General features: G+C 30.1%; 2 protein-coding genes across 7 annotated transcripts; one reads left to right on the top strand and one right to left on the bottom strand.

Annotated features, from left to right (window-relative positions):
• Nucleotides 1-256: 256 nt before the first annotated feature.
• Ziz (dedicator of cytokinesis protein Ziz) lies at nt 257-16791 on the bottom strand. 4 transcript variants are annotated; one of them, XM_076778922.1, is made up of 29 exons: nt 16389-16791; nt 15735-15851; nt 15269-15447; nt 14880-14949; nt 13941-14384; nt 13370-13864; nt 13118-13284; nt 12872-13033; nt 12726-12805; nt 12391-12644; nt 12026-12267; nt 11617-11716; nt 11169-11540; nt 10777-10974; nt 10549-10695; nt 10289-10475; nt 10183-10212; nt 9328-9506; nt 8851-9056; nt 8360-8767; nt 7985-8285; nt 7757-7916; nt 7475-7635; nt 7019-7348; nt 6771-6921; nt 6233-6495; nt 5796-6153; nt 5429-5720; nt 257-5348 (listed from the first exon to the last, which is right to left on the bottom strand). In XM_076778922.1, exons 1-29 carry the CDS (start codon nt 16485-16487, stop codon nt 5114-5116), a joined length of 6387 nt encoding a protein of 2128 aa, XP_076635037.1. In that variant the 5' UTR covers nt 16488-16791; the 3' UTR covers nt 257-5113. The 4 variants fall into 4 exon arrangements, with proteins under 4 accessions (XP_076635037.1, XP_076635038.1, XP_076635039.1 ...); XM_076778923.1 differs by having other exon boundaries at nt 6780-6921; nt 16389-16790; XM_076778924.1 differs by lacking the exon at nt 10183-10212.
• Nucleotides 10365-22254, top strand: LOC143348567 (protein phosphatase 1L). 3 transcript variants are annotated; one of them, XM_076778928.1, is made up of 9 exons: nt 10365-10464; nt 10555-10620; nt 18130-18375; nt 18459-18656; nt 19592-19882; nt 19949-20105; nt 20179-20309; nt 20383-20690; nt 20777-22254. In XM_076778928.1, the coding sequence occupies exons 3-9, from the start codon at nt 18145-18147 to the stop codon at nt 20859-20861; spliced, it is 1401 nt and encodes a 466-aa protein (XP_076635043.1). In that variant the 5' UTR covers nt 10365-10464; nt 10555-10620; nt 18130-18144; the 3' UTR covers nt 20862-22254. The 3 variants fall into 3 exon arrangements, 2 of the variants coding, with proteins under 2 accessions (XP_076635043.1, XP_076635042.1); XR_013080789.1 differs by lacking the exons at nt 10365-10464; nt 10555-10620 and adding an exon at nt 17370-17779 and having other exon boundaries at nt 20777-20935; nt 21034-22254; XM_076778927.1 differs by lacking the exons at nt 10365-10464; nt 10555-10620 and adding an exon at nt 17371-17779.
• The last annotated feature ends 2237 nt before the right edge of the window (nt 22255-24491 follow it).

The following is a 24491-nucleotide window of genomic DNA, read 5'->3' as shown; positions in this document are numbered from 1 at the left end:
GTAATTCGAAATGCATTGTTTTGAAAATATTTCAATTGTAACTTTTTAAATGAACACCCAACATAAAATAGTTTTATTTGAATATCTAGTTTAAGCAATGTAAATAAATTAAATAAAACTATTGTATTTCGTATCTAGAAATAGTGTTACTGCAAAACAATGGTATATATTATTTAATAATACAATTATTAACTTACTAATAAATTGCTAGAGTAAAACAGAAAATGATAAATATATTGTAATAATATTTTTCCAGTTATTTATCATTTTATTATTTTAATCACAATAGAGTAACAAATACAGTGTTTCTATAATGGTGATACATTAATAATTATAACATCCGTGTATTTTAAGTTGCAAGTAATGTGTCAGTGTCGAAATAATGCGATGTGAAATAATCGGGAACATTGTGCTAGTACATTTTCAACTTATGATCCTATTACTGTGTACATAAATTAAGGAAATTAATTGCTGAAATATTTTACAATACGATAAGATCTGTTTAACGCCCGTATACTATTGTTTTATTATATTGCAATTTTTATGTGGAAATAATCTTAAATGACAATTCTTCAGAATAAAAAATTACAACTGTTAAGGTAATTAATAAACTGATGTAAATGTTTTTTTTCAATGTAGCGATTTCTACTATAACTAGTGTTTTTACAATTTTGCACACGTTTATCGTTCGGGTAAGGTTAAGATGACCTTGCTTAGTGCCCTAAATTTTAAGAACCTCAGCGTTAAGCAATATCTTATTGTATTAAAATTAGACAGAACTCTACATGCAAGGTAATCCAACATTATTCTTTAACACAAACACTGACTGAAAAATGTCACGTATCTTTACAAAATTCGTACACGTTTAATGAATATAAACTAAATTCACAAAGCAGTATTTACATTTTCAGTATTGCATCTCAAATTAGTTCGACAATTATTAAAATTAGGACTATATTTGTGTTACTTATATAATAGCAACATTTATTTTCATGCACCATTCATTTCTATTATTGAATTTAAACACGTATTATGCTTTTTTTCTTTCGCAAATGCGCGCAATTCTTATTATATTTTTCCGTTCTTTATAAAAGTTTAAACAATCGAAGTAATATATTTTGTGTGATATTGTTATGTTTACCATAGTCAGACTTATTATCGTTATTAAAGATGACAGTATTAGTTTTAACATATTGGACAGCATTCTGACTTTCATTTATTAAACCCTTTGCAACTAAAGAGGCACCGCATTTGAAAATAATTTTATTTTCAACTTTGCAAACGGAAATGCATTCAATAAATTGTTTATCATTCCGCTTTGTTAAATGATAGTTAATAAACAAGTATGAGTAAATGCAGAATGCTCGTTTGATAAATTACAGTCGAAATATATTTCGAAAAGTATGCATTTCCGAGAGAAATATTCGAGACAAAAATGTCACGATTTCGAAGGGAAAGTTCAACTATCCTATTTATTTATCATTTGTCAAGTGTTTTCAGGATTATTCGAAGGCCAACTTTGTATTTTAAAACGTAAACGTATATTCTTTATTTATATTTTTGTCCCGTACAAAAGTTTTTTTCTTTTTTCTCGTAAAATAGAAATATAAATTTCCTTTTTTAAAAAACAAAGTTTACCTTCGAATAACCTTGAAAACAGTTAATAAATAAATAATAAATAGGATCGTTGTATTTGTTAATCTCTGTTTTCGAAATATTTTGATTGTAACTTTCCAAATGAATCACTATATGTGTACATATAATACACAAAATAAAACAATAATTTTTATTAAATATCCATTATTGAGAAGCAAATTCAATTGTAAAAGATCATTTAATCAAATTTATCTTAAATTTTAGATGCATTCCAAGATGTGACTTTTTTTTCCTTATACATTTGAAAGAATGCATAAATTAAGACTATAATCATAGCCTCATTTATTTTTAGGGAATTTTATGAGACAGCTTCTAATTAATCAAATTGCAATATAGTATAAATCTGACATAAGTTTGTTTGAATTAGCATAGACGTCAGCAATAAAGAACTAAATGTGTTTTTATATGTTTGATGTATAGTTATTTCTTAGAATTAATTTTTCATATAAACAATTTGTAGTTCTATAAGCATAACTTTCTCTATTTCTAACGGTATCGTTCATTACATTAATTGTATTAGTTGAGACAAATAGTAGCATATATTTCCACATATTCAGACATGTTTCTATACGACGTTTGTTTTGCATTATAACTGACTACAAAACAAAGTCTGAATAAAAGAAATAATATGCCATGGCACACAAACTTTACCACTTTCTTCAGTCAAATATTATTTATATTATTTCAAAGTTTATCCATTAACTAAATGTTACTAGTGTAAAAGTCTAATATTTTTAATTTACATATCGAAATACATACTTTTTATTCAGCCTTTTTTTATTGTAGCATTATGACAGTAAATTGCTGTACATTAATTTTGCAGATTTTCAAATCAATTGTAATTTTCAAATAAATGAAATTGCATTTTTTAATATTAATAAGAACATAATTAACGCCAAAACTACTAAACATATTGTTTCACGAATAAACTCCAAGATATTTCTTTTTAAATTAGCTAAATTTAAATTCATTAATCAATAATCATTAATTTGAATTAATCCCCTGACACTGAATATAACCATAAGTATTTATTATAAATTAATTCTTTGCTTGCATAAGTATTATAAGTAGTTTTGTACTACTAAAATTACAAGTGTATAAAGCAATTTTCAAATGGATTTGTTCAATAAAACATTCCTCCAAACAAATTCTATCAAGTGACATATATTGCCAAAGATAAATAACAACATTTCGTTACTCGAACACAACATTCTATACATACTAATTACAATTATACACTCTGCTATACAAAAAAGCTCATCAAATTTGCAAACATTTTTTGCATAAAACCCCATAACAGAGATAAGATTTTCTTTTATACAAATAGTTATTTCAAAATTGTTTGATAAATTAACTAGGAAATAAAATTTCTATAAAATAGAAAATTCTATTCCACGTTTTGTTTTAATTAGATATATTGTGTGCAGTTAAAATTAAAAGTTCTAAAATATTCATCATTTGTAATTCTAAATTTTACATGTACACTGTCAAAATTTCAGTATCTGTTGTCTTATGTACATAAAGCTATGAAAAGAATTGTACAAAATAAAAATACAATAAATTATTGTATCTTATTTTATATGTATCACAACAAAATTATATAAAGAAGATAAGCATATAGTATGAAAGAAAAATAATTTTTAAAAAAAGTTCATTGAAAGGAATATCATAGTTAAGTACATAATATGTAAAATTTTGTTTTATCGCGAACCAGAATAAGGAGGTTCAACAATTATCTTAATTTCTTGTGATAAATATTCCGTAGGATATAAATGTGCATTTCCATTTTAACTAAATTTTTAATATTCATTACCATATAAAATATGTAAAATAAGTTTGTATAACAATTTAAATGTTCGATATTTTAAAAGCGTTGCAACTTCAAAATATTCTCCCCTTCTCAGTTAATAATATTCACATAAATATAGAATAAATTGCTAGCTACATCTTCTTTACACAATATATACGTAGAATAAATTATACAAATATATACAAATTAAGGTCTACACATTTAACATATTCCAATATGTATATAAATCATTAAATTCTTAAATCAATATATACGCATATATAAATGCCCCTTTAGGTGCTTAACACCAAAATATACTACATTCAGCTAGGTTTAATATATGTAATATTCTTAATACATAAAAATTGTATACTGATGTAGACAATTACAAATCTTGTAGTTAGAAGAAATGTAAATCTTTCACGAAATTAAAATACCTAAATACTATTTCTGCAATTTACCTTTCTGTCTGTATACGTTTGCACTAAAAAGAGTATATGTATGTGTATATATATATTAAATATATGAAAATATGGCAGTAGTCAAATTATTGAAAATCTTTGCATTAGGCCACGACATAATACTTTTATATTGTTTGAAGAGAGTAGTTCACTTCCACTGTTTATAATTTTTATCCTTTCTATTATATAAAACATTCAACACGAAATAGTTAAAAAAAAAAAAAAAATGAGTATGTAAATATTACCATTTAGTGCATACAATAGGAAAATAGGAAGTTTGATTATAACAGTAAAATTTAAATGTACTGATAACTTACTTGCTATCATAATAACAACAACCACTAATTCACAATTAGTAACAGAATTTCTTTTGTGCTTAAGCAAATTAATAAATACAATGTCCCGTTAGAAACAGGCTACCTTACTATCTTCGCTATTTTAAATAATGATTGTTTACAAAATTATATGGTTTTGAGGTAGACATAGTTTTAGAGGTTAATTTCATTTTTTTAAACGAAACATCTAATTTTTTCCAGCGGCATTTAATGGAATAATACTTCAACTTTTAAAATTGACTGCTCTATCGAATTCTGCTGTAAAGAAAGTACATAGACGTTCTACTTTAAAAAAAGGAAGTTGACCTTGATACTGTACCTGCGCTTACAAAGAATCGGTTATACCATATTCTGCTTGTCTCAAAATCATGCAACTTTTGTAAACGATACTACTTCCTATTATATAAAATAGCGAAAATATTAGGATGGTCTATATTTAACTCTTTCGCCCCGAAATGTTTGCAATAAAATTAATATTCACATTACGATGTTGCAAAAATTTGTATATAATGTGAAGAATTGATTATTTGAAGTCAATAAACCTAATGGTGGAAGTATTGATTAATAGTATTATAATTTTTATACTTCTTGTATACGTTGAACTGTGATATTTTGTTTATAATAAAACTAAAACAGGTTTCTTATTCAACAATTAGTTTTTTACTTTTTATTATTTTGTAATCATTCACTAAGTTTAATTTCATTATACTATTAGAACAATTGACTTTTTCAATTCAAAACGTTCCTCGGAGCGAAAGAGTCAATAAAACACTATGCATAACCCAATTTGTACCATTTACTTACAGAAGAAATTGCTTTAAAAACAAAGCTAATTCAGTTGCAGATGATCTTGTATCGATCCTTCTCTCATTTTAGGCTGTACTTGTATGATTATTAGCACCACTAATAGCACTAAATAAAGCAGCACTATTACGTTTGAAATTACCAACTTGATCATCAGGCCAAATAGGTTCTCCGAGCAACGACGATAAATTTTGACAAAGTTTTTGATAATTTTCACGTAACACTTCTTGATATTCATGCTGATCAGACGTAATTAATTTACTATTTATTTGAAGCGCCGTGTAACATATCTTAACAAATTCTCTGAAAATAATATACATTATACAATAATAAAGAAAGAAAGAAAGAAAGGAAGAAAGAAAAAACAAACGAAGAGAGCTTACCTAAAAACATCTTTCAGTTCTTCAACTTTATCGTCTGGATATTGTGGTGATAACGCGGGATCTAAAAACGCAGAAGCGTATGCGAGCGGTCCAGCATTTACTGTAACACATATACTTCCTTGTAGCCTTAATTGCAATTTTTTCACATCCGTTGGGCCTATTAGAGCAACGTCTTCTAATTCTTGCACACGCTGTCGCATTTCATCCAAAGCAACTTCAATCGGGCTCAGTTCCATTAATCGTTTCTCGATTACTAAGATGCGTTTCTTAATGTATGGGAACGAATATTGTGCTAAAATATAAGTGTTGACATTATTTGTATGTTAAATTATTTCATAGATGGCGCGAAATTGTAAAATTAACGTACTTTTAACAATCGTTCTCCGTTTCCACTGATCTTCTGGATTACCTCTTGCTTTTCCTTCTTTAGTAAATGGAGTTTCAAACATGAAACACGATACATTGTGATTCTGTTCAAATTCTGTCTGTCGAACATCTAATTCAAATTTTTCAAAATAAGGCGTAACGTGCGTCACTTGAATATATGCTAGCTTTGGATCTAATTCAGTCACGTTGATTGGTACGGAATCCATTATCATTTTAACATTCTCCGCGCCAAACTTGTCGGAATACAAATGATGTAAGCGCTCTGAAATTTCTGATAATGATGTAATTTTTGGTTCTTTGTAAATATATTCCTGACCGTTTTCATCCTCAAAATACGCCTAAAAAAACATGTGCGTACAGAAATCAAAATAAAGGACTATTTATACGTATAAGGTATTAATTTTTACTATTTCATACCGAACCAAAAAATGCAACTCTATAGAATCTTCCAAGAAGTCTTTTTCCAGATTTAGTAACCTCGACAATTTTATTACAGGCTTGCGCCAAATGCGAGTAACAATTTGCTAAAGCTTCGTAATTCCGTTTTTCTTCGTACATAGGAACTATTAATCGATATAAATGTCCAAGAAGTTCAAATCGTTCCGCTTTCTCTAATATGTCTGCACAAACTTCTAATTGCTCAAGAAGTAGATAGTCGTTGTAATGAATATCCTGCACGCCTACAATAATGCCAACAATTATACAATTTTCTATCTATCAATGAAAACTAAAAACCAAAATCCATGCAAACGTATTACTATCGAAACGCTAAATTTAAACAACAATCTTTACGAACTACATCAGTAATTACTAAAGTAAGAAAATTATTTTACTACTTATTGATACAAACTAATTCGAATAAAGTAAATTCAATTCAACATCATACATTGTTTAAGTGCATAATAAAAAAAAAAGTTGATGAAATAATATATAATACAAACATGTGCAAACATACAAATCTCACCAGCATCGAGTTTAAGGCTACATTCGTCTCTAGAAATGTTTTCAGAGATTTTGTCAAAAGCTTCTGCTCCCCACATGTGAACTTTCTTCAATTTTAAATATTCGGCCATTAATGCAGCGATATGTAATTGACAGCAAGCGGCCTGAAAAAACAATATTATCATATACGAATACTTTATTTTAAATCAGGGACTTAGAACTTATTTTTGAAGATATAACAGATAATTTTAAAGTATGTACCTCTGAAAAATTTCCATCCCTCGCATGGTTTCTAGCCATAGTTTCCAACCACGTATGTCTTAATTCTGGTGTGCTGGCATATGAATTGGCCAAACTATGTTGTAAATCCACCAACATTTCCGGGTCGTTGTTGTGTTCTCTCATTTGGGCTGTCGCCATTAAAACGGTTCGAATTCTTTTATTGAGATCTTTAACTTCGACCGGGAAACCAGTGCCTTTCATCACTTTATCGGACGAAGCGTAACTATTTATCAATGAAAGCGACTCTTGAAATCTTGAGTTATTCAATCCAATAACGTTTCCAAGCATTTGGGAAACTGATATTATCACCTATTCGTAAATAAAAGGAAGTAAACATTATCGACCCGTTATAATCCTTAGATGATGACGTGAGTTTTTTCCATGGGCCGTATAGTTCATTTTTACAATTAATCTGATTTTTTTTTAAATACTTACTTGTAAGTGAACTCTGGTCAAACCTTTCCTACTAGTAAACTCAAAATTGCTTCTCATAAGAAGATAAAGCAAAGCACAGGACTCCTGCCTAATGGAACTTAATTTACTATTACAACAACGTAATAACTCGTAACACAAACGTCCACAAAGAACTGCGTTCCCTATAAGATTAATAATTAATTAGGATCACTGAAAAATCCTTGAATGTTTAATTCTTTCAATCGCAATTACTGCATTCTACGAATATAATTATATGCTCGCTGATAACATTAGAGTTCATACCTTGGAACAGAATTATAGAATAGTTATTTAAAAAAGCTCTAAAACTAGCAAAAACATGACGCAGCAAAGTTTCAGACTGACCAACTTGCAAGAATGACAAATATATACTGAAAACTTTTTGCATTATGGGATTATCTCCATCCGCTGCTAAAAGTACATCCTATAAAGAAAAAAAACAATTCACACTTTAGTAATAAAACACGTAGTTCTATGTGAATTATTTTATACCTTGAAATGAATACAGAACAATCCTAGACAATCTAACGCAATGAGACCAATTTCTGTTGCCATATTTGCTTCTAATAAAACTTGATGTACTTTTCCACTATCAGTTTCAACAAGATTTTCTCTAATTGTAGTGTTATGAGGTTGTAAAGTACTAGTAGCAGGTCCTTCGGTGGAAAAGTCGGGCGGTGCCATTCTGGCTGGCAATGTCATTGCTTTTACCGTTCGAGGTTTCCCACAATTGTTTGCAGCATTTGTAGTTATTTGTCTTTTTCCAATGTACTTAAAATGATGCAGACTCATTCTGAGAAAAGAAAAGAACCCTAATAATAAATATTCCATAGTATAGAAACATACAGCATAATCAGTAATACGTACTCTATTACTGAAAAGAAGTTTAAAATTTCACAATCGCTACATTGCTGCCACCAAGCAATAACCTGATGATCGCCCAAATACTTTATAACAAATAGGAAACAAAGCAATATGTCTCTAACTTCAGACGACTGCAATTTATCACATCTAGGCGATGATTGTGTAACGCTCAAGGAACGTGAGTGTCTCTTTTTCTCGCCAGTACCGTTTTCGATAGGTTCACGGATTATAGTAGTTTCTTGCGATATATTTGACTGAGAGGCGCCAGACATAGTTGAGGTATCTGATTCTATACTAGTACAGGAGTAACCATTAACCAAACCTTGTCCGGCTATGGCAGCGAAGTACGTAGAATCTCGCAGATGCATGGACGCTCTTATTGGAGATTGCGTATCCAAATGTAACGTGAGCCTACGTATATTATTTTATATAAATTATTCACATTTCTTCGTTTACATATATGAAAAATTTACCGCTATAACGCTGAAGCGTACCTATGAATTGACTTTGGAGTTCCAGTAGTTGTTGTATTGCTACTAGTATCTTTGTTTGCTAAAAATGAACTACTAGTTGATATTCTATTGGTACCATTTTGTTTAGTATCAGTTTTATTATCATGTACAGATTGCAGTCGATGTAAATTTTCCAATACAATACCTAGCCATGGTATGTAAATAGATGCTATTCTACTTAATTGACCCTATGATAATAAAATACATCTAATTACAAACCGATTTAATTAAAAGATAGTTTATAACCGCGTTAATGATGACATTGTCTTTTGTTAGGAGATATTTCATATTAAATTTTAATTATTATACATAATACAAAATGAAGTAACAATTCCGTTTTCATCAATAAACATTACATGTTAGATAATAGAACAATAACATAATGTATTCATATTCTTTTTAATTAGTGACAATTTAAACAAGCCTGTATTTAATATTTAACAAATAAATTAACCTTACCTTGTTCTGATATCTATCATCAAGTTCATGTTTTGCTACTAAATCTCTTAACGTAGCTATCGCTACTTTTCGTATTTGTACAATTTCGCTTAGGGATGTTTTAACTTCTTGCATCAAGAGTCCAACCAAAAAGTGATGTTTACAGAAATCTTCGGATAAACAGTATTCGCTCATTAGATCTGTAACGAATAATTCAAATTAATAAATTCGTTCTATTTAAATTATTTTTAAATTATATAATAACAAGAAAATATGCACATACATAAGGGCCACCTAAAAACATTATAAATTGAACGAAATTAAAATAGCTTAAATGAAATTATTTAATAGATTGCTACAAACTCTTAACTATGTCATATGCAATTAATTTTCAGAACGAGTAAATAAAATTGTTTTTGACTGAAATTGTTTATTATTTAATAATAGTATAATTATTCCACTAATCGTACTTGAAATATTTGCAAGTTCGTGCAGTTTTTATTATATAAAGATATTTTTAAGAAGTAAACATCAATGTCAAAATAATATTCAAAAGATTTGGGACTGAGTAATAAAACATGGTGTATAATAAAAATACGTGTGAATTGTGTGCGAAGACTATTTTATGCGAACGCTATATTGTATAAGTAATAAATGTTTTGTAATTCCAAACACCTCACAGCCATCAGTGCATTTCAATGATATAACAAACCAGGCTTGCGTTGCAACAAATAAGAATACCATGAAAAATATTTTATAAAAATCTAGTGATTGATAGTGATTAATGTTAAGAAAATTATGTGCAACTCCCACTCACTATGGCTACAATAACAAACCACAATAAAGACGGGAGTGTATGAACATGACTTAACATACCATCACATTCTGGATCACTCTCTGTATCTTCTGAATAAAGCACAAAATGATTATGTTATAAAGTTTGAAATACAGAATATGTAAACGGTACTAGTTTCACTTTTACCTCTGGAAGTGATTCGCGATTGCATCATTGGCAAGTTGAAAGACGCATAATGCTCGTGGGAACATATTATTTGCAAGAACGTAAATTTGAAGTCGTGCAGCGTACGTTGGTCTCCGGGAGAAAAATTATCCATATACGAATTGATGAGACGGAACACAAACCCACGATCCATGAACGTAAGACATCGCTATTTTAGAATATGTAGAATTAACGTTTAAATGCATTAAAGTATACTATATAATGCTTTATAATTTGCTTACTTTTAGAAACTGTGCGAGACTTTTATTTAATTCGTGCGTTTCAACGGGCATTTCTTTATATTTGGTCATAAGGTAAGGCATAATAACTTCTACTAAACTTCGAATTTTTTCGTGATATTCCTTAGAAAACCTTTCGTTCCTATGCATCTGTTAAATAATTTGGTTAAACCAAAATCTTTTTCGTACATTATGTTCATTAATACATATTTCATTCAAATAAAACGTCACCTTTATTCTTCCCGTTGAAAGTAAATGTTGTGCCATACTTTTGATCATTATTTCGAAAAAGAAGCTGGAGTGATGCATAAATTTATTTACTACTAAAAAATCGGTATTACTTGGCTGCAATAATGTAGGAAGATGTTTTCCTAATTGCTCGTGGACAGTTATACTGCCGTTTCCTTGCGAAGGCGATACAAACACAAACTAGAAAACATTAATGTAATATTGATATATTTTTCATTCTATGTTCTTACAAGGAACCATACTATAGATTTAAAATATATAAATGCTGTTCTTTCTAACTCTGCAGTTTTCGTAGTGAAAATCGGCGATTAAAACCGTGACATAAACCCTTGTTAGTATTATTTCGAAAAACTAAATTTATCAGCAATTCTTACCTTAATGTAAGCTTGAAGTGTTTCTTTTCTCCCAGCTTCGTGCACCATGTTTATAAAATGTATTAAAACTCTTATAATAAATAACCCAACTTCTTCGTTTGTAGTATGAGTTAATAATGTAAACAATTGGTTCAATATCGTAGGAAGAAATGTGATAACAGTAACCAGCTGTACTGCATGAGCAGCTTTTAATATTTTGCACGTTTCCGAATCTGCTGGCATTGCTCCCAATTTTGTGTCCAGGATTCGTTCCATGTGAGCAAACAAATTATGCAAATGTACATCCCGTGTAAATACGGTTGAAATCAATTGAAATGCTACTGTGAACACTGGACGTTGAGAGTCAATCCATATAATTTCCGGTCCCGCGTTCTACAGCAACATAAATTATTATTATTGGAACATTCAAAAATATTTTATATACAATTTTATGTGATCTTATTCTTACCCCTTTTCCAAGCCCAAGTGGTTGTATAGAAAGATATCCAGGAGGTAAATGTGTTGCTACGGGTAATGCTTGTACGTTTATATCCATATCCACGTTTAATCTAAACAAATTATATATTCTTATTCTATAACTGCAAAGTCGTAAATTAAACTCTCCATACTGCTATTTCAAAATCTATTATTTTACATATCATAGAACACATAAAGAGCTTAGGAATTTATTCATGAACCGAAATTGCTGTCAACGCTTCGGGGTTTAACGAAAACTAACATAAACAAAGAGTTTCACCTCTCGAGTGTAAAGGGTTAATTCATATATTATCGAGCTAATTCAAGGTACATAATAGGTATTTTATATTAATTCGTGCTTTAGAAATTTTGTAGAAATTTCTTTTAAATGTATATCATACCTTCCCTTATACAACAAGGGAGACCAAGCGTATCCAACACAGTTTTCCACTCCATTTTCTTTCTTCTTGTTCATATCACAACTTATATGATAAAAGGAAAAAAGTAAATGGTGCCTAGAATGAAGTTTCGTCGGTAGTCGTATTTTAATTTCTTCATACCAGGAAGGAACTGCATTATGATGTAAAACTGCACAACATGCACGTAAACATAAAAGTGGTGCACCAGGTCTTCCATATATACACTATTACAAGAACAGACAGAAAACATTAAAAATAATTTAACGATTTTTAAAGCAAATCAATTAATTACCTTATTCGATGTATAAAAAAATGTAATACACGTACTCTTAACACATTATACGTACTCTTAAAGGCGTAGTATTTTCACTATCATCATCCCGTAATTCAACGATGCAAGCAATATTTCTGGCTCTTGTAAATATCTTTTGAGCGTCGAAGCAAAGAGTTTGCGGATACACATAAAGATGGTTAATATACGTTGTGTAAGGATGAACGTCTTTTTCTGAAGTACTTTCAAACTCTGCAACTTCAAGAATCGGTTCAGACGTTGGTGGTAATGGAAATGGCTTTAAAGCTGCTAAGGACGTAGACAGTGTATCTAGAAATGAAAAGAAAATTAATCATTATATTATTCATTCGTTTGTAGGTATGAAAAATATTTGATTAATTAAATACATACTGTCAGGTAATTCTGTAATTGACTCAATTTTTATTTTTAACCAACCAGGTATCACAGTCAATTTACTAAGTTTTTCAGGTCTAAAATAAAGAAAAATATTCGTAGATATTTTTACATAAATTAATACGCGTTTTTTCGGTACATACTTTCTGTACTCTGAAAGAAGTTTTAGTAATTCGTCATCTTTAATTTTATTTCCTTCCTGTCTATATATTGCCGGAAAATCTGACGATGTATCCAATTCATTACTATATAATCTAAATAACGGTCTGGCAGCCCATGCAAAAGGCATTCTGTAATTCCCCAATCTAAAAAGCACACATCAAATTAAGCAGAATTCTCCGAAAATTTATTATTTATATAATTTTCAATACATCTATATAAGTACTTACCTTTGGCAACATGCTCTGACTTGTTTGTGCACTTTCAAACCTAATCGCGGATCTTTTGTAGCTCTCAAATATGGTTCCGAAGTTTGGCATATGTTCCCTTGTAGTATTTTATCTATTCTTACAACCAAGAATATATCAGGGTGAGGATTACTAATACTAAATATGGCCTGTAAAAGTAAAAAAAAAAACTGTGATTAATAATCAACAAAACGCTAATGTTAATTATACTTTCAAAATTTTTTATAAACAAACCTGTTTTGGATATTTAATCCAATCTAATGGTATGTTTTTTAAATCGTCTGGTAATTTTAAATTTTCTGTAGATTCTGTCATAATACCTACAGGACTTAATTCTTTTACCATTCCCTGAACAACTTCGTGATTAATGTCAAAATGGAAGTTTTCCGTAAGTTTTCTACCATTTCTTGCATCGTAAAGACTTAATGTTGTTTGATATGGTTCCACCTGGCACAATGATTCTTTTTCATCTATCGGTGCTTGTAATCTAAATTTAAGACTTTCACATTTTACAAAAATTCTGTGTCCAAATTGTTCTTTGTACGGATCGATATTCTGCTCGCTAGAATTACCCGACTGTTGTTTACTATGTGGAATATGAGGGTAAATACTGAACAATCTTTTGCGATTTTCACGTCTAGCTAATGCTATACTCGTATCGGTTTCGCGTGAATATTTGATCAACTGTGGATTCATGCTTTGCTCTAAGCCTTTTAATGTTCCATAAACCTGCAATTAAATTTAATTGTTAACAAATTTCATTTTAAGAACCGCTATTTACCACTTATTTTTATATTAAAAATACCTGTATAGGTTGTGGAGAAGGAGGGGGTGTATTACATGCTCTTTCTAACGAAGCAGCACGTTTTTCTTCTTGTTGTTTATAATGTTGTAATACTGAACTCAATTTTAATAACCAATCCTGCATATCTGTCTCATTGTCTGCTGCTAAAGTATATGATTTATTATGAGTCCCGCTCATTCTTAACTCAAAACAATACCTTCCACGTTTTGGATTCCTAACAACTTCGGTGCAAAAGTCCATTACTATTGTTAACTTTGCTTCTCCTTTCTTTTCATCTTTAAAAAGTTCAAGAATATAAGTGCCATCAACTTCTTGTCTGAGGTGACAAAATCGTCGTTTGAATGATTTTGAACCAATATTCGCAAACATACGATCGCTGCTACCAATTTCTGGCCCTTTCATTAAATAGCCTTCTTTTGTTATTCCATTACTCTTTGTTAAATCCTAATAAAATTAATTAATTCGTTTGACTTTTTATACTTTACCGTACTTGTTTATCTAATACTTCATAATAATATGCAAGGAAAAATGAAAATGATTAAAAACCGAAAAAAAACATTTTTAATATTATTGTAGGCTAAATTGTTTCTGCAAAAAAAACAACTTGTAAAAGGAAGAAAATATAAAATCTATTTCTAGAAAGAACAATGTTCTACGATACATGTTCTAAGATATTGTAAAAGCACAATTTTATATCCTGCAAATAATGGGAAAGTCATACTTTATCAATACTTTAGGTGAAAAAATATTGGCCATTTTCTACCATTGCCCTTTATATGCTTGATTTGTACATTTACTATTGTAAATTATTGAACAAATATTGATACATTTGATATTTTAATCTATTTATCTAAGCATGCAATCTGATAAACACTGCAGTAAAGAATATTAATTTTTACGCAATATTTAAAAGCAATATTTAAAAGCAGAATATTTTACCTCATCAACTTGGTCTACTTCTGTATCAATTTCATACACTTCGTCTTTTAGATCATCTGCTTTTGCTATTCTATAAAAATAAAAATATACAAATAAACTAAATTTTACTGGAAACTTTAAATTTACTTAACTAAAATGTAAGTATTAAAATACCCTTTATCTGTCTAAAACATATTCCTCAATTTTAATTTTTAAGTTTAGAATAATTAAAATATTTATAAATGAATTTACTGCATAAATTTAATACCTTAAAACATGCACTATTTGTAAAAATTTAATAAAGGCATTGTTTATAAGAATTAAATAATGATAATTTACATCATCACTTGCAAGGAAATTCATATTAAATTAATATGAATACCCTTGCAAGCGATGATATAAAAACATACTTAGGTAATTCAAGATAAGTTCCACTATATGCTGAATATTTATAATGTATAAGGTTCCAATTAGATGTGTAACTTCGCAAACATTCTTTTGTAAGAAGGTTTTCTCCTTCTTCCTCATTATCCGAAACCTGTGGTACCGTTGGTACAAGAGTACGGTATCTTCTAGGCAATACCACTTGCTGTAGAAAAAAGGTATCAGAATTCTATGATTACTTTCCAAAACAATTACACTAATGGTAATTAAATTGTTATTATAATTTATTATCAAAAACAAGAGCAATCGAAGAAATTAATATATTATTTGAGATGTTACATTTGTATAAATAATAATAAAACATGAAAAGCAAATGAATTCTACTATGATATAGCTATTAACATCCTGTATATGAATTCATAACAATTTATCTACTCATACAACGGATGCAGGTTCAGTGATATAGATAAGAAACATTAAGTTTAAACTCACCGAAACATCATCCTGAGGATAAAGTAGAAGTTCTCTCTGTGGATCATTTTGTAATAAAGTTTTATTCTTTAATACAAAACTTTCAAAATCGATTGGTTCTACTAGATGTGGCTTATTCTGAAAATAAATGTGTGTATTATAAAATAAATGATAACAAATCAATGAAGATAAAACATTCTGTAAAAAATAAAAGATCAAATTATAGATTTTTGTTACAATGGTAAATGGATCAAACAAGCATACCCAAAAAGAACACAATTTATCTTTAATTCAAGGAAATAATTAATGAGTCAAGGCATTACAAGATACCATAAATGGACATGTTTCAATGCGAATAACATTATCCTTAAAAGAAATGGAATTTCATGACCTCGAGCCTATTGGAAAAAAATATAAAAATAATAATTTCAACAAGATGTTATAAACAAAAATTGATTAAATGTTACTCTGTTAAATCTTAGATTCAAAATATAGTGCAGAATAGATACTAATTATCATGAGTAATGAATTAACGAATCCTGTAATAAATAATATGCAGGACAGCAAATATTCGTTGGTGTTAACTGTTGTTGCATACTTTGAAATGCAAGCCAAAAATTATTAGCTACGATCGAGCGGCAAAAGGTGTAGAGTTGAAGATGTCAGGGGACCTACCTGTACAGTACTCTCGCGTACTACCTGAGAGACGGTCTCTCGTAATTGAGCGGCCATGCCCGGCTTACCCAGGCCACGAGTAAACTTTCTTTCGCTCATCTTTGCCAATGACACATCGATCTCATCACCGTACACCAACAAGGATAGTCACAAACATCACGCATACTTATTACACACGATCGTGGTAACCGCTCATTATGGCCGCGGCCATATTTACGCGGCTTCTAAGCTCACGTCGTAGCAACGCATGACAGCTCTCCCTATGCAGTTTGCAGAGCGTAATATAATCGCTGTAAACTATATCCGGTGACCCTATGTATTAGATCTGATATAATAAGCCTAATCGAGGCCTAAGGCAAACGACCTGATTACTCTCATTTAGATGACCAACTCTAACAATATTGTACTTTTCTTATTTATTTATCAAAAGCATAAATTTCTCCTTCTATTTACTATTATTTAATATTACATACTGCTACTTTCAAAATCACTATTTTTAATTTCAAATTCGAATAACTTAACAATTAATGTTCTGGTAGCTATTACTGCTTCTCTTAAAATGTGTTTGACCGTATTACTAACACCCCAATTATCATCAATTGGCCAGAACAAATAATATCCCAATCTGATAAATAAAGCAGGAACAATGTACTAAAAACTATATCGACGAATACGTTCTTTAAAACGTTTAAAAAGTTAGCGAGTTTTCGTTGATTCCTTACAATTTAGTTAAGGAGCAGTTCTTGTATTTTTCTCAATAAAAATCTAAGGTTTTTGCTATATTAATGATTTAACTAATAATAGCTTATTTGAAGCTGCCAAAATTATTCGAGGTATGACTTGTGAAATAAAAACGTATAACATACTATAAACCAGATTTGGGCAAATTTTATTTGCGACCGGCGAATGTAAATTTTAGATTTGTTCGTAAACTAATTTCCACATACGTTTCATTTGTAAATTCATGAATAAATTAACAAATTTTTTAACCCAATATTCAGATGAACAAAGTCATGAGTAAAAACTAGTTTACGAATAAATCTAACATTTTTATTTGTTATTTATATAATTCTGAAAACTTCGCCTAACATTAAATTACGGCGTGAACGCAAGGGTTGTTCTACAGTAACGTTTATAATTCGGTATCGTAGCTACGCTGCTGTAGATGCCAGGCACTGTAAAAATTAAGTTCCGCTAAATACGATTTTTTAAAACGTCTCGAACGAACGACCCGTACGAACATTTTGTCGACTTATTAATGTAAACTGTATTTGCGTTTCGTGTTCGATTGCGTCCACGTTTTCTCAAATTTCTACCGAAACTGGATTGATTCAAGGTGTTTTACACGATATATTATGGATGACGAGTTTGAAGACAGGATTCTGTATCAGGTGACAGAATGAATTAATCCTAACGTTATTTCTTTGTTTAATGAAAAATCACTTTAGAATGGAAAGAGATTCGTCGTATAGATTTATAATTTTTATGTCGCATAATTCGTATTAAAATATAGTCTCATTTGGTTGCTCTCCTTTCTTTCTTTTTTATACTATGCACATTTTAAGCAGAGATTCGAATAGATAAGACTTATTATTTGACAGCACAATAGTAGATAGTAAGATACAATAATCATAACAGATTTTAATATAATGGTATGTTGTACCAGACTAATATTTGCATTTTTATCATAACATTAACCACTAACAATAATTGTGTGTACACCTTTGTAATTGTGAAACAGACATACGTATCACACATGAAGCTAGTGTCAAAGTTTGCAGTGGGTATTCCTACTGGATTAAATGCTGGGATAAATACTCCATTGGGCTATTTTTGGAGGATTATGCGGGCTTATGCATTGAAGCCAGAAGTATTAATTTGTGGAGTAGTTTTGGCAATAATTCTGTTTTACATACAAGCAGTTGATGTATGGAGTCGATCATTATTAGGAAGAATTCAATACACGCTTGGCCGTACTACATCAAGAGTATTTAAATTATAAAAATTAGTTAATAAATATCTTACTTATTTAAATACATTTATTTACTATAATTTTTTTATTTTTAATAGATATCAAAACTACAGTTTTTAGTCAATGATTCTGTAAACAATGGGGTAAAACTCAGTTGGGAATTAAAACAAGGATATATTGCTGCATATGCTGTACAAGGTCATAGAGCTCACATGGAAGATCGTTTTGTGGTGAAAGAAGACATGAATAACACAGGTGTATCATTGTTTGCAGTATTTGATGGTCATGGAGGAGATGTAAGTTCATAAATATTCAATAATATAATTTATTTAAGTATCAAATAAACTTAATCAATTGTCTGAAAACCGGATATATTAAAAAATGTATGTTTTAATATTAAACAATTCATATAACATAAATTTTATATTGCCTTTTTATGATCTTATATGATCATTATCTTCCAAAATTACAGATAAAAAGATCAGGAATAAGGTAAAATAAGTGTATTTAATAACTGTATAGTTACATGAAAATAATAACAAAATAGTGGCAATTAAATTAAACAACCATCAAATAAAATTATCAAATTCAGTGAGAGTATAATGCACTTATTGTATAAGTGTATTATTTTATAACTAAATATATTCATATTATTTACTTAGATTATACATGAACATACAAAATATTCGCAATATTTTTATCTAGCAATTGCTTTGTTTAATCACAATTGCTTAGCTTATATAGAAAACTTAATGAGTATTGTCATAATGGTGTTTATTACATGAAATATTTCTATAAAAACATAGTAGTGCATGAAGTAATTTAGACAGATGATAACATATTTATTACAAGAATAGTGTTTTACACTTTGCATACACTTAATAGATTGTTATAATAAAAGAATGGATATCAGTCTATGATAAAAAATTAATTATAGAATTTGTATTTTTAATAATTCATAGTATTTTCAATAAAGAAATCTATTTCTTCATACACTGATATCTTTGTAAGATATAGCAATATGTAAATAATAGATAACTGCACTATGAAAATTATTAAAATGGTAATTCGTATAGTCAGTATTTAATTACAACAGAAGGGATTACAAAGGCAAATGATACCATTAAATAATATAAAATACATTAATATATTAAGTCATGCTATATAATACTACGAATGTATTTGTTATTTGCAAGTATAAAATAGATTTAGAACATATTCTTTTTCACAGTTTGCAGCAAATTATGCATATGATAATCTTATTCCAAACATTAATAAAAAAGTGATTGAATTAAAAGATATGATAGCTGGTAGAGAACCACGTACATCAGAAGACATAATTAATTGTGAAGAAGAACAGAAAGATGAAACAAGCGATACAGCAATTCCCGAACGTAAAAAGTCTTTTCGCAAGACACTGAGCACATCATTGACAGATGAGTTTATGAAGAAGAGTGTTGGTGTGACTGATCCAGAGTTACTTGATAAGCTAGATAGTTTACAGAGACCAATTACGAGAGAAGTATGATTAATATTAGATATCATTTGTGGAAATGTAAGAAAATACATTTTTTATTGTCATTTCAAGATAAGACCATGCAGGACAACGAAAAAACCACCAAAAGTAGATATTACGAATTATCTTGATGGAAATAAAATAAATTATGGTAGATTACTAACTGACGAAGTGTTAGAAGTCGATCGATTATTAGTCAAAGCTGCTAAGAAGAACATGGATGTAGCTGGTAATTATTTATTTAAGACTTATATTATTCGCCAGAAGATCAAAATAATTTTATAAAATTTATATGGATTTAGGTACAACTGCCTTAATTGCTCTGTTAGAAGACAATAAATTGATTGTAGCAAATGTTGGTGATTCGAGAGGCGTAATGTGCGATGGAAAAGGCAATGCAATACCTTTGTCATTTGATCATAAACCTCAACAAGTATGTAGTTTTTGTGCAAACCTCTGTCTCAAAATTAAAATACGTTTTTCTGTGTAATGAAAATTATTTTCAGGAAAGAGAAAGGAAAAGAATATCCAAAGCTGGTGGTTTAGTAACATTCAACGGTGTATGGAGAGTAGCTGGTATATTAGCTACGTCTCGAGCTTTGGGAGATTATCCACTGAAGGATAAAAAACTAGTAATTGCTGATCCAGATATTTTAACTTTTGATCTCAGTGATCATAATCCAATGTTTATCGTTCTGGCATCAGATGGATTATGGGATACTTTTACAAATGAAGAGGCTGTGGCATTCATTAAAGAACGTATAAATGAACCACATTTTGGGGCGAAAAGTATTACCTTGCAAAGCTATTATAGGTAATATAAAGCAACATTACTATTATATTAGATGTTTATTTATAAAATTCGTTTATCAAGTACTTGGGTTTTTTTTAAATATACAGGGGTTCTGCAGACAATATTACTGTGGTTGTAATCAATTTAAGAAATCGTAAATATGGTACATCAGAGGCCAAAAAGAATGAATAATATTTTAATCTTACTACGAATTTAGAATGTTTTTCCAAAGATATTCTAGTCAATAATTACAAATTAATGATTATGTAAGTCTGGAAAAAAATAAGTGTACATACCTTAAAATGTATCTATACTACCGAAAAATGAGATGTTTCAACCATTCTTAAAGAGTCTTCTTTCGTAGAATGCAGCATCACTTAATTTTATTAACTCTCGTCCAGCCAGAACTGGGTCATTTTAACCGAACGAGAGTTAAAAAGTTACTTGTTGCATTGATTGTACCTATGTATTATATTTAATATTGTATGCAATTGCATTCTATAACTTGCTTCATTTATTAACTAATACTTATTAATACATTTATCATAAAGAGCAATATTACCTGAAACTTGCTTATATAGTGGAGTTGCGTTATATCACCGTATACCATGCTGCAAGAGCGGAAACTTCTTAAAAACAGCGATGTTCTAAATGCCCTTCCCACGTAGAAATGAGCGTAGTAGACAGAATGAATCACTACCACAAACTACCGTGGTAGGAGAATGGCATTCACGTATGCGGAAATCCGTGTGAAAGAGAAGTCAACCAGACGGTGATATAACACAACACTACTGTACTAAGTATATGTATGTGTACCATGCTTTTAATATTATTTTCGTTCGCGAATATAAATTTTTCTATTTCACTTGCAGCGTATTTCTACAAGATTTGCGTAAAAAATGTGCATATTATGCATTATTATTGTAATAACGACTTAAATATATGTAGTGTAAATAAAATTAAATATTACGATGTGATTCTTAAATGACATGAGTTTTGTGTACAAACGTGACCACATTTATTTTTGTATAAACTGGAATGCATGAATTCTGTAAATGTGTGATCTGGTAGTTTATATTTAAGTATTGTGAAACCTCTGTATAATAACAAACGTTATACTTATGCAATTGTATGTAATTGTGCAATTAATAATGAAAATAACCGATTTGAATATAGGTTCTCTTACAATAATATATGGCATTTTAATCATTAAAAGAATCCTTTACTTTGGATGAGATTTTTTTAGAGTTAGTGACTGAAAGTTGTTTCCTCTGCTTTAACTAATTATAACGGCATTGCAAATTTTCTAATACTTCTATAGTAATTCGTGTAACTTTAATGCTCAGTTAATTTTGTTCTTTAACATTTGTGCAATTCGAATTATTTCGAAAAACTTTTCTAATGTCTACAGTACTTTTTTTTTTTTTACTGACTGCGGACACGGAGGTTTCACTGTATGTTGAATTGAATGATTAGTAAACATTGAAGTGTACTACTTTGTATCTACATAACTAACAACATTCAAATGCAAAAGTTTATAATTATATGTATTAAAAATGATGGAAAATAAAAGTATAATGAAATTATGAATAAAAAAAATTGCGTAATATATATTTACATATACTCTATATACAGGATGTTCGACCACCCCTGGGAAAAATTTTAATAGGGAATTCTACAGGCCAAAATAAGATGAAAATTAAGAATACCAATTTGTTGATGGAGGCTTTGTTTAAAAGTTATTAACGTTTAAAGTTCCGTCAGTACTGAATTTTTTTCTCGAAAATGCGCAAGATTTCGGGGGCATGTCTATTCACCAAAAATTATTGTAATTGACCCCCGCAACCGAAAATAATTTTTCATCTATGCAACTTTGATAGACGAATTGTCCATCAAAGTGAAATTAAAGAATCATTATTTGAAATAATGGAATACTTATAGATATATAATAGAATTTCTACATATTCCTCACTAAAATACGCGTTGTTTGCATTTTGAAACATTAAAATCCTCCAATCCGATCAGAAGTTATAATGTTTTAAACGTGCGCATGAAATTTCAAGCGAACATTTCTGTATGTTTAAAACATTATAACTACTGAACGGATTGGAGGATTTTAATGTTTCAAAATGCAAACAACGCGTATTTTGTTGAAGAATATGTAGAAATTCTAAGAATATTCGATGCTCCTTAACCACGTAAAGTGATATTGTCACCCAGAAAAATTGTCAATTTTCAAACGATCATAACTTCTACAATAGTGAACGTATTTCATTGAAATTTTTTCTAGAAGTAGAGCTCATCGATACCTATAAAAGAAAGTATTAGACAACATTTCCATATAGCGTCAAACAAATTTATTAAAAATCAAGTTTATATTATTTTAAATTCGCAGCCATTAGCTCGGTGTTACCCACGATGAAGTTCGTCGTGGGTAACACCGATTACCAGGTCTCACCACGAGGAGGTTGCTGCGAGTGGAGACCCGAAGAAAGATAGATGGAATCTATCAAATCAAAGTTCCATCGATCTCCCCTTTACAGTCCTAGAAACTAATATAGAAGAGAGAGAAAGAGAGAGAGATAGAATTATGCCAAGTAATTATTGTTTTAAAAGAGGAGGAAGCTAAATCGTGGGTGACACGACGCGTTACGACGCGATGCACCATGCAATAGTGCCAGGAACGAGGGACGCGAACCGTATAGCGAGGTTAAAAGGATCAGCTCGTTGCCTCTTAGCAAGTCTGATTGAAGAGGAGGAGAATCGACGCACCCGACACGGGTTCCCCATTTCTCCTAAGCATCCTGCTGGGAGCCCGCAGGACCCAACTCGGGATGTCTAACAAAGAGAGGGATCCTGAGTCTGGGCTACCGTAGACAGGAACAGTTCCTGAACCCCTCTACGGCCGAAATACTCTTTCCCTTGAATCGTCTCACCAGAGGACGGCAACTGACCCTTCGAACCAGTTAAACGGCCGATCACTTGCTTTCTACATCAAAGCAGTGGTGATCGGAGCTAGAGACGAGGGAACAACTGAAAACGAGAATCTATTAATTAATCTATCACTTGGCATGTTACGCTTAAAATAAAATGTACAATATAAACTGAAAATTAACGTCGAAGGTGAAACCAATCAGGTTACAATAGAAATTGAGAATTAATTTAAATTAATTAAATCAAAGAAATATGCGACGTTAATTTTTACATTCGCGACGAAGCTTAAATTTAATCGGCTTACATTTACGTCGGCGCATGAACCCCTCAGCGGATGAATCCGACGTCCTCTATTGGTGTTCTCGAAATTGATCTAAACAAAAACTAAAATAAAAATTAATAGTCATACAAGAAAAATACAATTAATTGAATTAACCCAGACCTAAACACTGAAGAAATAAAAAATAATTATATGAAATAAGAGACCAAACAACCCAACGAAGTTTAAAACAAAGAATCGAATAATTAGAAAAATAACAACCCAACGAAGTTCAAAGCAAAGAAACGAATAATTAGAAAAATAACAACCCAACGAAGTTCAAAGCAAAGAATCGAATAATTCGAAAAATAACAACCCAACGAAGTAATCTAAATAAAGACTGAAAAAAGAAACAATTATATGAATTAATGGAACGAACAACCCAACGAAGTATTCCATTACCTATATGAACACAGTAGTTGTATTACTTATATACCAGTGGGCGACATTGGTCAGCAACAGAAGAGTTCCCTGAAACAGACAATACACGTGACAGTACCCCCGGACGATTCCAGGGGTACTGAAGATTTGGTCAGCAGTGGTCATTTTTATATCAGAGGGTTTCTGGG

The sequence above is a fragment of the Colletes latitarsis genome, chromosome 11 (assembly GCF_051014445.1).
Source record: "Colletes latitarsis isolate SP2378_abdomen chromosome 11, iyColLati1, whole genome shotgun sequence".
Classification (NCBI taxonomy): domain Eukaryota; kingdom Metazoa; phylum Arthropoda; class Insecta; order Hymenoptera; family Colletidae; genus Colletes; species Colletes latitarsis.
Note: the sequence above shows the minus strand (reverse complement) of the source record. Positions and strands in the feature narration are given on the sequence as shown.